General features: G+C 41.5%; 1 protein-coding gene across 1 annotated transcript in view; it reads right to left on the bottom strand.

The window, feature by feature from the left end:
- Window positions 1–952: 952 nt before the first annotated feature.
- Window positions 953–13,413, bottom strand: part of Appbp2 (amyloid beta precursor protein binding protein 2) — a 49,652-nt gene continuing 37,191 nt past the window's right edge. The window contains exons 9-13 of the mRNA XM_006983184.4: window positions 12,454–12,578; window positions 9,319–9,404; window positions 7,432–7,622; window positions 5,601–5,766; window positions 953–3,217 (exon numbers count right to left, since the gene is read on the bottom strand). Coding sequence (XP_006983246.1) covers window positions 2,964–3,217; window positions 5,601–5,766; window positions 7,432–7,622; window positions 9,319–9,404; window positions 12,454–12,578 — 822 coding nt within the window. The 3' untranslated portion in view covers window positions 953–2,963. The remainder of the gene's footprint in view (window positions 3,218–5,600; window positions 5,767–7,431; window positions 7,623–9,318; window positions 9,405–12,453; window positions 12,579–13,413) is intronic.

Below are 13,413 nucleotides of genomic sequence, written 5' to 3' on the forward strand. Positions count from 1 at the left end.
AATCCTCAGGGCAATGTCTAGTTTGAGGACCCATAAATATTATGCACTAAAAACACAGTTGGTGCAATTAAACTGAATGCAAGTGACTCACCTGTGTCATGCATGAGCTCCCCAATGCCCCCAACTGGAGTAGCACCAAGCTTTAGGAATAAGAGAATTCAGGGGAGGGTGAGATCATAGGCCCTTATTTAAAATTACATGCAAGCTATTGATTATTGTGAGGTAAATTTTATTCAGGTTTTCCTTTGAGATTCTTAGTTGAGGAATAAAAATCTCACTCAGTGTGCTGAATACTGAGATTACAGATATATGTTATCACACCCCGCTTTCATGTATAAAAGCCAAATCCTGGTGGCATTCCTCACTACCTCATCCTAAACATTCTTGCTAAAGTATAAATTCTATACTTGAAGTTATTAGGGCATTACTTTTCAGTAGAATCAGAATGTATCGAATCATATCACTTAAAATGACAGATTGTGCCAGGTGGTGGTGGCACACACCTTTAATCCCAGCACTCAAGAGGCAAAGGCAGGTTGATCTCTGTGAGTTCGAGGCCAGCCTGGTCTACAGAGTGAATTCCAGGACAGGCACCAAAACTACAAAGAGAAATCTTGTCTTAAAAAACCACCACCCCACCCCACCCCCCAAAAAACCAAACAGATTGCTAGAGTATAGGCATTAGATTAACTTTTACAAACTTACAGATAACTATAATTAAGGAAATGGAGATGGAACAACTGACAATGATGCTGGGGTGGGGGTGGTTACCATCTGACATCATCACCCTGTGACCACAGGCTTCTAAACATCATGTTACTTTATCACCAACTATGAGTTAAGTTTAAACTGAGTTAAGGGGGATGAGTCCTGAGGTTAACTAACTATACAAAACGCTGTATATGCATAACACCAAAAATTCAGATTAAATAAAAATAATTCATGTGGAAACTTAAGTTTCAAAATATTTATTGAAAAACAATTTAGCACGACATTCCTATACCACAAACATACCACAGGGCTCTAAAAAGCCAATGAAAGTATACAAAGCCTATCTTGAAAATGTCTTTGGAGGTATTAAATATATAGGCCCGTGTAGCTAGAGTTCAGGAACTTAGAAATGCTCCTCCTGGTCACACAGACTACTTGGTTATAAAGGGTGCCACTGGACAAAGACCGCAATTAACTGGGAGGGGGCAAGCTGCATAAACTGCTAACATACTGATTTATTCTTTGAAGAATTTATAAAGAAATTCAGTTAGAGGAATAAATAAATTCAAGTCTCTGGACCCAAAGCTGTTGTCTTAGGGTGTGAGCTTGTCTCATCTACTTGGGTATATCCCCAGTAAGTTCCTTTCTAAGGACCTAAACACACTGGCTTATCACTAAGACTGCAAATAGCAGTTTCAAACAAAATTAAAATTGGAAAGTTTAAAAAAAATGTTTAAGATAACTTCTGTAGTCTCTAATGTTTCTGTACTATACATGATAACTTTGTTTTCCCCTTACCCAACAAGCATGCTAAAGAACAGAGTTTGACACACATCCACTCAACTTACAGACCACTCCAAGCATTGCCAGGAGCAATGCATCTAACACCCAAGTCAGGAACCCCTGAAAATAGGGGAGACACCCAGATTCTTAACTACACAGGCACCAGATGGGCCTCTGTGCTAAGAATTGAGGTAACAGCAAAAGATCTTTTTGTTTCTTCTTGTTACATTGTCACACAACTTAGGAATTGAGTATTAGCTCCACATTCAATAACCTGGCTAGTTTTAAAAAAATTAGAAAATCAGACATTATAGTTGGATCTTTCCACCCGACTCCTGGGTTTCAGTTAAAATGACTAGTTGTACTATTATTTCCCATAAAAATGAAGATTCTCTAAGACTTATTTTTTGTGCATTCAATCTTCTTAATCCCCACAGAGTAAACCTAAAATTCTCATCTGAACATGAATCATTTTCACGACTCTTAGCCGGTATGTTTGTTAGCAACATGGAGTATTAGGGCAAAGATTAAAATGGGTGGCTGCAGCAGACAGTTACAGACTTGCTTCTATGTACCTTGACTGAAGATTTGCCACTGACATTGCCCAATACCATAGTTTGGTATCTATGATACAAATAAAACTCTTGTATTAATACTTTGCATTCTATCTAAATGAAATTATCCTACTGGAAAAGGCAAGTGCAGTGACTAAAATAATAATCTAAAGCCCCTGGTCCAAATAACTACCTTCCACAGGTGCCTGGTCCTTTTAGGCCTTCTGGTCCTGTTAAGTTCGCAAACACCGTTAGAGCATCTCACTGCTGTACCAGAAACCAAGAGCAAGAGCTGAGCTGCTGGTCCACCTGGTGTTATCACTGACAGATCAACACTGGTCCAGTCAGATGAATCTGACAGTCCTTCCCTGATACAGTTCTGGAATGGCTGTAAGCAATGATCTGGGAAAGATGGCCAAATCTACATCAGGATGCCCTCCTTTTTATTAGTACCTGTGTTCCTTTTCTATACTGCATATAAAGAGTCTTCCATAAAATTTCTTTACAATACAGTATCGAATGCCTCCACATGGAAGAATGTTAAAAAGTTGTTAAAATCATCCTTACATAAGAAGAATGCAACTCTTTTAAACTCTTAAATAGTTTTATTTAGGTTTTTTTTTTTTCCTTTCAGGCTTTCTGAAAAATGAATTAAATTTTTTAAAAAGGGGGGAAGGTCTCCTGCTGTTCTAATGGGGTGAGAATGCGGGACTACTCATACACGCGGCACATGCTGATACAACTCAATATATGCTTACTCTACAGGAACGGCAATGCAGGACCACCCGAAGAGGGTCTTCATGGACCGGACCAGTGTTTCAATGCAAATACCAGCCCCAAAACAACATGGTTTTGATTTCACAGTATGAATTCCCCGGAATCTGGGGAAAGGTAATTGTTAGCTGAGGCTGTCCCTCAGCAGCTTGGTCCCTCAGCATTCTGCGACTTGAGGAAGGACTGCACCACTTCTTCCGTGGACTGGGGGCTGCTGTTAACGTCTTCAAGGGCATCGGTTACTGAATACTGTCGGTCTCGCAATCGGTTCCAGTTAGACAGAACATTGTGATACTCAAATACTTTTTCATAATTTCCAATGGAGTTGTACAGTTTAATGAGGCCTCGGTAATCATATTCCAGTCCACTGTAGCCTTCACCAAACAGCTTCTTCCCTAAAGGAACATAAGAGAGAAACAGATCAAAACATTTACAATAATTTTTTGTTCTGATTTTAATACAAGTTTAGTTCTTTAAAGAGGCTGGCTTGGTTTTAGTCTCATGAAAGGAAAACAGTCCTTACATCATTGCCTCTTAAATCACTCTCATCCATGGCGTATCTCTAAGATTTAAAGGAGCTGATTTCACTAGAATGCTAAAATAAATTCCACAGGCTTAAGGAAAAGAAAAAGGTTTCTAATTAATTCAAGCACGTGTGTGCGTGCGTGTGTGTTTTAATTTTATTTATTTATTATGCATACAGTGTTCTGCCTGCATCCCTGCAGGCCGGAAGAGGGCACCAGATTTCATTACAGATGGTTGTAAACCATCATGTGGCTGCTGGGAATTGAACTCAGGACCTCTGGGAGAGCAGTCGAGGCTCTTAACCTCTGAGCCATCTCTCCAGCCCCCAAGCGTGTGTGTTTATGTGTGTGCGTGCGCACTTGTGCCAGCACATGTGTGGAGAGGCCAGAGGCAACTTTCAGGAATTTCTTCTCCTTCCATCATATGAGTTCTGGAGATAGAATTCTAGTTGTCTAGGTTGGTGGCAGCTGCCTTGACCTGATGAGCCATCTTACTAGCTAAAAATTTCAGGTTTAAGGATATCATAAAATAATATGGAACACTTACAGGGTCTGTCTATATAATCCTATCTGGCTGTCCTGGAACTCACTCTGTAGACCAGGCTGGCCTCAACTCGCAGAGCCACCTGCCTCTGTCTCCTGAGCACTGGGACTAAAGGCATGCGCCACTATTCCTGGCTAGTTTTGCTTGTAAAGTAAAATGTGCTAGTTTTGTCAGGTTGATACAACCTAGAGACACCTGGGAAGAAGCAAGTTCAACTGAGGAACTGCTTAGATCAGACTGGCCTGTGGTCATTATCTGTGAAAGATGTCATGATTGATGACTGATGTGGAAGACCCTGGCCAGTGTGGGCAGCACCATGCTTAGGCAGGTCGGAGCCTGAGCTATATGAGAAAGCTAGCTAAGCATGAGCCAGTGAGGCAGTCAGCAAGCAGCATTTCTCCATGGTTCCTGCCTGACTTCCTCCAATGATGAGTTATGATCTAGAAGTTTAAGATGAAATAAATCATTTCCTCTCCACGTTCTTTTTGGTCATGGTGTTTTTGTCATAGCAACAGAAAAAACTAGAACACCAAGTATAAAGAATATCTATAATGTGCTTATCTTGTATGCAAAACGGAAGATAAAATATTTTTTCATTTGCCTTTATGTAAGACCATACACAGAAAAATAAGCCAGAAACAAATTAGAAACCCAAAGCAGGCATGTGGTAACTATATATGTAGAAGAAATGAAGGAAATACACATAACTAGGAAAGTACTTGCCTATGAATCTGTGCTTTTTCAAAACGTTAGTATTTCACACACTCAGGGATTGATCAGTAAGTCAATATACAATGGCTAACACACACATATGGATCACCACTTGTGACAGACACAGGCAGCATTGGGGGGGGAGGGACAATCTGTGCAAGCAATGGTACTGGGTTGACTACACATGTGCACAGAAAAAGTAAGATTTGATTCCTTTCTTGTACTATGAACAAGTTAATTTTAGGATTACAGATCTAAAAGTGAATGGTTAAGTGTCCAGAAGATGATCTTTAGAAGAGTATTTTCAGAACTGGTGGGAAAAGCTCCCTCAAACTAAATACAAAAAGTACTAACAATAAAAGAAACATCAAGGCATTCTATTAACATCAAGGAGTGATTAGGCTGGCTGTGCTAGCACATGCCTGGGATCCCAGCATTAGGAGGAAACAATGGTCTGGAGTTCAATACCAGCTGGAGCCACATGAGTCCCTGTATCAACAAACAACATAAATAAAATGAAGTGAAATAAACTGTCCTTTCCAAGGCACTCTCAGGAAAACAGGATGAGAGGAGACCCTTGCATCACAGGCAACCAACAGAGCTTGTAGGTAGAGTACATGAAGCATTTCCTAAGTCAACAATGCCAGACAATTCAATATGAAACGGGCAAGAACCCTAACAGCCATTTCATACAACAGTTCAAATGCTCTATGTGTTCATTGATGTAGACGACACACAAACCCAATAAAATGTAAGTCATGGAAATTGCCAAGGGACTAGTATGCAGCAATACATTACAGTTAACCCACTAAGAAGGGTGTTCTCTACTTAATATCAAGGCCAACCTAATCACTACTGAGGAAGAGCCTTGACAGGATTCTACACAGCTCTGTGGTCTGTCCTGTCTTCTGCAGTGCTGACTTTCTCAGCACTTTCCCTCACCAGCATAGAATTCGGACATGCTCTCCAGACACCTAAGAAAAATTTAAAGGAACCTACCAATTGCTATAGATCGCAAATATAATTTCTCAGCATTTTCATATTGATTCATGTCATAATTATATAAAGATGCCAGATGTCCCACCGAAAGGGCTACTTCATAATCTTCTTGACCAAGAAGCTGCTCTTTAATCTGAATGGCTTTTATGTGCATTTCTTCAGCTTCCTGAAAAATAGGCCAAATGGAATATTAGATTGCACTTTTTCTTAGGACAATTCTATTCAATGAGCAAGTTTGTTCTAAATGTCAATCCCAGCTTACGAAAACTATTAGGGAGTAAGACCAAAGAACATTCTCTATCTTTTCCAAAAGCTGCTAATGAAAAAGCATCACTGGTGTTTGTAAACTACACAAAAGCTAATGACTGTAATGGTCCTAAAGTAGAAAAGGTAAAATATTAATAGACGTCTGAGTTGGGTGTGGCAACATATGCCTGTATTTCTAACAGGCAGACAGAGGCATGAAGAGTGACAGTTCAAAGTCAACCTGGGCTACATGGAGAAGACCCTGTCACGAAAATGCCAAAACTATCAAATATAAAAGAGCAAAAAAGGACCTTCTAAAATGAACATAAAGATAGGGTAGTGGCACACACTTTTAATTCCCCAGAAGCAGTTAGATCTCTTGAGTTTGTGGCCAGTCTGGTCTACAAAGTGAATTCCAGGACAGCCAGGGCAGTTACACAGAGAAACCCTGTCTCAAAAAACAAAACAAATAGAAAAACAAAAGCCGAGTGAAGGTGGCTCACACCTTTAATCCCAGCACTCGGGAGGCAGAGGCAGGAGGATCTAAGTGAGTTCGAGTCCAGCCTGGTCTACAGAGTGAGTTCCAAGACAGGCTCCAAAGCTACACAAAGAAACCTTGTCTCGCCGGGCAGTGGTGGCGCACGCCTTTAGTCCCAGCACTTGGGAGGCAGAGCCAGGCGGATCTCTGTGAGTTCAAGGCCAGCCTGGACTACCAAGTGAGTTCCAGGAAAGGCGCTAAGCTAAACAGAGAAACCCTGTCTCGAAATACAAAAAAAAAAAAAAAAAAAAAAAGAAACCTTGTCTCCAAAAAACAAAAACAAACAAAAAAAGAGAATTTAAATAACCACATCTCCAAAATTAAACTTGTTAAGACAGTATTAATTTATGCAGACATACGCATACATACGAGCATGTGTGTGTCCAGGTTGGCACCAAACTATCAATCTGCTTGTCTCAGCCTTCCAAGTGTTACACTAAGGGAATGTACCACTCATACAGACTAGAATCAAAAATTCTAAAAGAAAATTAGTGTAAGTGTACTGCTAGATTTTGTAGCTCCTAATTCTTAGTAACTATACATGATCAACTCTAGTGTTATTATTAGAATCTGATGTCTCTGAATATTTATTATGGGCCAGACATTCTGCTAAGACCTAATGTACATAGCTAAGAACTATGACTGAAGCCTGACTACAACAATACCAGCTTTTCCAGTTTTTTTGTTTTGTTTTTTTTCAAGACAGGGTTTCTCTGTGTAGCTTTGGCGCCTTTCCTGGAACTCACTCTGTAGCCTGGGTTGGCCTAGAACTCACAGAGATCCGCGTGCTGGGATTAAATGTGTGTGCCACCACCACCCTGCTCGACTTATTATTATTATTATTTTTTAAATTATTTATTTATTATGTATATGGAAGAGGGTGCCAGGTCTCATTACAGATGAGTCACCATGCGGGTGCTGGGAATTGAACTCAGGACCTCTGGGAGAACAGTCAGTGCTCTTAACCTCTGAGCCATCTCTCCAGCCCCGTCGATTTATTATTTTAAAGGTACTAGTTATTTAGAGATAAAGTATAAACCCCTTGACCTTAAATTTTCTCATTGACTGATAGAGTCTCCCAAGGTTGCCGTAGTGTTTTGCGGTCTGGACATTAAACTCTCCGAAGGCTTTCTTGGCCAGCTGCAGTGAGGACAGGTGCAAGTCATGTGCTTCTTGAAGCAGCCGCTGCTCCGTCTCTTTGTTGTGACAGTCGATGGCAATCTCCTCCAAAATAAGTGCTGAACAAGGAAGGCCACAAGTCAGAAAACACCAAATCCACAGTCAACATTCAACTGAAAATTAAAGACTCAGTATTTACTAAATACTGAACACATAGCTGACTCTTGTTTACAACTGGCCAAGATCAAAGCATTCTACATTTGAGGGTTTTTTGTTTTTTTTAAGCTGGGCTCTTGATATATAGGCCAAGCTGGCTTTGAATTCATGGCATCCCTCCTGCTTCAACTTCTTTCTAATGCTGGTATGTGTGCCACTGTGCTAAGACAAATTATTCTACTTCAACAATACACTTCTGGGAAAGTCTATTTATACAGTATGTTCATTCAACTGAATGGAAAGAATGGTGTGCCTTAAATTACTTTTCAGAATCAGCTTCTACTGTAATAGCCTGCTGTATTTTATAGATGAAAATTTGATTTGAAAAGTAAGTGGCCACCTGGGAATGGTGGTGAATGCCTATGTGAGCAACTGGGAAGCAGCAGGATTGGAAGTTTAAGACTAGCCTTGGCTGCAAGACAACTTTAAGGACAGTCTGGACTCCATGAGACCTTGTCTCAAAAACCCAAATCAAAAGAGGAAAGCGAAAGTTAAAGTTACACCACTATGGGAGTGCTTTAAGCACTTCTGGTAATTCTGAAAGCACCCTTTATGAAACATAACCTTTGACCAAACATAACTGAAAAAGCGTTTCCTCCTGCTTACTCCACCAACCCAATCAGGTCAGAAGACATTTCAATTTCAAAGTCCCATCCAAGATTTCCAAACCCTTACAAAACCTAAGAATAAAGACACTGCCAGCTCATTTTATGTCTTGGCTTTGTCGTGTACAGAGAGAGTGAAAAGAAAAGAGAAGATCTAAAGCAGTTTCAGGCCCAGAGAGGAGATGCAGGCACTCGCCTGTGTGCACTGAGGTGGACAAACGCCCAGGGTACAACAGGAGACAACATAAAGCTAGAAGAGACTTTCTTGAGTGTTCAGTTACTCTCTGTGTGTGTGTGTGTGTGTGTGTGTGTGTGTGTGTGTGTGTGTGTGTGTGTGTGTGTGGTTGTGCGCAGCACTCAGATGGGTGAGCAAACCATCTGGTGGCAGTCAGTTCTTTCCCACCACCTTCATGTGCGTACCAGGGATCAAAGTTAGGGTGCGAGGCTTGTCAGCAAGCCACTCACCCCCTTAGCCATCTCACTGGCCCTTTACTGTCTCATTTAAAGACAGAAAGGACTAAAATAAACAACAAAATGGTGACTCAGTGTTAGTGAGGCTCCGTGTGACTTATTTTTTCTCCTAACTGTCTAACTTCATTGCTGGTCCTAAAGTGAATTACAGTGACCCAGAATTAGGAAAGACTCCTTCCTCCTCATGCACCACTGGGTGATCCAGTCTCAGCAGAATCAAGGCATTAAGTGAGAGCACTGGTGAGGATTAGCAGAAAGAAAACAAGCAAAGAAGAATTTGGGAGGGATAAGGAGGGCTGCCCTGTAAGCTGACCCTCTGGGAAGCCATCTCGGTCCTAACTAGGGACTGTGGAGTCTGCAGTACTCCTCAGTCTGACTCCAAGGAAAGGGATGGGGAAGAAGAAAGGACAATGAACAAGCGTTCTATGAAAGTTAAGGAAACTATTTTAGTCATATATCCACACACTCTAACAGCCTAACTTTATGTCACATATGAATCAATTTACTAGATTACAAAGGGTACCTTTCACCCTCTTTGAAGAAGCCAATAGAAGATGATCTTCAGGTAGGATGTGGGTAATGATACCAATGGCTCTTTCTGCATGAAATCTGCAATACACATAGATAAAGTCTAGTGTTTCTTTTTAGTTAAAAGTGATATAAAAAACATAACATGCATTACAATATTGACAGAAAGTACAAGTAAAACCACAGGGTGGGGGTTTGGGCTGGAGAGATGGCTCAACAGTTAAGAGCACTTGCTGTTGTTCCTCCACAGGACCCAAGTTCAGGTCTAAGCACTCACATCAGGTGGCTCACAAATTTCTGTTAATTCCAGCTCCGGAGGATCTGACACCTTCTGGCCTCTGTGGGCATTTGCAGCGCGCACGCGCGCGCGCGCGCGCACGCGCACACACACACACACACACACACACACACACACACACACACACACTCAAGACACATAAATCTTTAAAAAAAAAAAAAAAACCACTTGCGGACCAGAGTTTCGTATATTTTGATGGACTGGGAGTCAAACCCAGGCTCTTTCACATGCTAGGCAAGCACTATTCCCAGCCCCAAACTTCACTGTTATGAATTAAGCTTTTAACACCCATTGTATTCTCATCTCCCTCAAAATCAAAGACCTCGATATGGTCTCCAAGACTCAATCTCTCTGCTACCTCCCTGCCATCATTTCCTGCATCCCACACCAACCCTCTTAGCCTCCAGCCACACAGCTGGCAACCGGTTTCTGGATGAAAGCCACGCGCTCGCTCTGAAGTGTTGTCCCTTCTCTGTGCACACGGCTCACTTTACTAACAGAGCACAGGAAGTCCCTGAAACCACTCACCTCTCTCACCTTCTGACCATGGTAACATCTGGTTATCTCTTCACAGCCCAGCCCACTAAATACAAGGCAAACTATTAATTATGCCTGCTACTCCCTTACAACACAAACTTCTTTTGAAAAAAGACCTATTTTTATCATTTTAAATCATGTATCTGAGTGTGGGCATGTGCGAGTGAGAAGCAAGGTGCTGCTGCTGCATTCATTTCTCTTGTGCTGGAATTACAGGTGGTTCTAGGTCACCAGACATGGGTGCTGCAAACCAAACTCAGGCTCTCTGAAAGAACAGTATTCAGCCGGGCGGCGGCGACGCACACCTTTAATCCTAACACTAGGGAGGCAGAGCCAGGTGGATCTCTGTGAATTCGGGGTCAGCCTGGTCTCCAGGGCTGCCCAGAGAAACCCCGTCTGGAAAACAAAGCACCAGTCTTCATTCTCATCTTCTGAGCCACCGCTCTGGTTCCCTCAAACTTCCTATCCCCGGTCTATCTTCAAACTCACTAGCTCTCTTTAGTTTTTAACTAACACAGTTTAACTTGTCCAGAGTTTTAATATCAATGATTATACAGGTGCCTTTTCCTCAGCTCTGCTTACTTTTTTGAGACATGGTTTCATTTGGTAGCCTAGGCTGGCCCCAAACTCCTGGCAATTCTCCTGTCTCACCTGAGTGCTACTGTGCGCCACCACATTTTTTAGTGTATTCAGAGTAGTACATCCACCACTGAAACCAATTTTAGGACATTTTTATCACCTTAAAAACAATTCCTAGATACATCTAGCCATCCTCACATCCCTCCAACACCCCAGCTCTAAAAATCACTCATTCCCTTTCTGTCTTTGACTGCCTATCTAGCCGTAGACAAATGAAGCCACACAGATGTGATCCTCTCTGACTAGATTCTGGAAGTTAGCATGCTTTCAAGGCTCAAACATGATGGAGGATGTATCTTGTTTCATTTAAAATTCCCAGCCTTCAAGAGGAAGCAGGTGGATTGTTTGAGCCCAGGAGTACAAGGTCATCCTGGATAACTGCTAGGACCCCCTACAAAAAAAATAAAGCCCATCTCTGGGGCGGCGGGGGTGGGGTGGGGTGGGGGGTGTTTCTGAGTCAGCTGTGGTAGCACATGCCTTTAATCCCACCACTTGGGAGGAGGTAGATGGATCTCTGTGAGTTGGAGCTAGCCTGGTCTACAGAGTGAGTTCCAGGAATGCCAAGGCTATACAGAGAAACCCTGTCTGAAAAAAGCAAAAAGAAAAGGTCTTGCTGTGTAGCCTTGGTTGACCTGGAACTCACTGTATAGCCCAGAGGGGCCCTAATTTTTTTTTCTTAGTAAGTTGTTGGAGGAAAGCTAGCAGGAGTCAGTTTTCTCTTTCCACCATATAGGTTTCAGGGCTGGAAGTAGGCTGCCATAGTTGGCAGCAAGTGCCTTGGACTCTATCTTCCCGACCCAGCAGTAGTGCTGGGATTACAGGGATGGCCTACCACGCCTGGCCTTTTGGCCTTCACTGTTCCTCCAAAATAATACTGGTTTCCTCTTTTATACCAGATACAGAGAACTTACTTTGCAAGGAGTTACACAGTAAATACTTTGTTAAGTCTTTCACAACTATTTAAGACTACTATCATGACATGAAATAGTCATAGAAAATAGATGGACAAATGAGTATGCCTGTGACCCATGAAAGTAGTTTTGCATGTAGGCCATAGTCCATGGCTGAGGATTTTAGAGACTGTTATTTGTTGCTGGGGATTTTCCTCACTCTTGCAAGCTTAGTTACACATTTAAAAGAAGAGCTACAGTTTATACAGTTTTTCTGTTTTTGGCAACAAGTAGGTTGTTAAATTTGCCATTGAGCCAGATTTTCTTTAATTACTTAAAGAAAAATCACTGAAGGAAATACTGAGAAGAGCTCATTCCATATAGAAATACATAAATCTTAATTCAAAACCAAAGGAAGCCTAAAGGGATGCCTTAAAAATTGGGATGATTTGGGGCTGGAGAGATGGCTCAGCAGATAAGAGCACTGGCCGCTCTTCCGGATGTCCTGAGTTCAATTCCCAGCAATCACATGGTGGCTCACAACCATCTATAGTGTGATCTGATGCCCTCTTCTGGCATATAGTTGTACATGCAGATAGAGCACTCATATACATAAAATAAATCTTCAAAAAAAAATTGGGATGATTTCTAAATGACTTCAAAAACATTTTATAGCACCAGGAAGACAGATTTATCTATACAACACTTAAGGACTATTATACGACAAGAAAACAGTATTATCCTTCTCAGAAAAGGGGGAACTTACAGTGCATTGTCAAATTTCCCAGAGCTGTACTGGTGAACGTAGGAAGAGTAAGCCAGATCTTCATGAGCTGTTGCTACATGAATATTTTTGCCTCCAAACACTGACTGTCGAATGTCGAGGGCTGCCTGAAAGAATCATAAAGACATTTAACAATACCGTATACCAACTATCCTCATACTCTATGTACCTACCTAATCCCTTCAATTTCAAATGGGAAAGTCCTGCTGGATTTAAACATGAGCAGAACCTGCAAGTCACCCCTGAAAGCCCTGGGTCTGTGAAGACTATGCCTGTCTTGGGAATCACATCAGTTGTCTTTCAGCAGTAAGGCTGAGTGTATACAAGGCAATGCTCCAGCACAGAGCCATAGCCTCGGCCCTTCTTTAAAAGAAAACTGTAAAATCAGTGTTGTCTTGTCTAGAGCCATGGTACAGGACACCATTTATCTGAAATAATGATTGTAAGACCTAAAATTATAGCTACCAACCTTGGCTGGTAAAAAGTCAGGTAAACTGACCTGGATAAATCCGCCACAAAGTGAAGCCATCACCTCAGCAACTTACAGACAGAAAGTACTGTAGAATATAGACCCATAGCCTAATGATAATAGTCCTGGATGACTCTCTTCAATTCTTAAAACATTTCACTTTTTTAAAATATTTTATGCAGGATTAAGGAAGGGCTCTTCAAAGAACGAGTTATTTATTTTTTAAATTGGTCTGCTATTGGTTTTTTTTAATTATTTTTATTTTATATGCACTGCTGTTTTGCCTGCATGTCTGTGTGAGAGTGTCAGATCCCCTAACTGCAGTTACAGACTGTTGGGAGCTGTCACGTGGGTGCTGGGGATTCAACCCAGGTCCTCTGGAAAAAACAGCCAATGCTCTTAGCCATCTCTGCAGCCCCTCAAAGACTTACTTTACATATGGATTACAAATGGCAAACAAATATAGATCACCA

The sequence above is a fragment of the Peromyscus maniculatus genome, chromosome 8 (genome assembly GCF_049852395.1).
Source record: "Peromyscus maniculatus bairdii isolate BWxNUB_F1_BW_parent chromosome 8, HU_Pman_BW_mat_3.1, whole genome shotgun sequence".
NCBI classification, from domain to species: domain Eukaryota; kingdom Metazoa; phylum Chordata; class Mammalia; order Rodentia; family Cricetidae; genus Peromyscus; species Peromyscus maniculatus.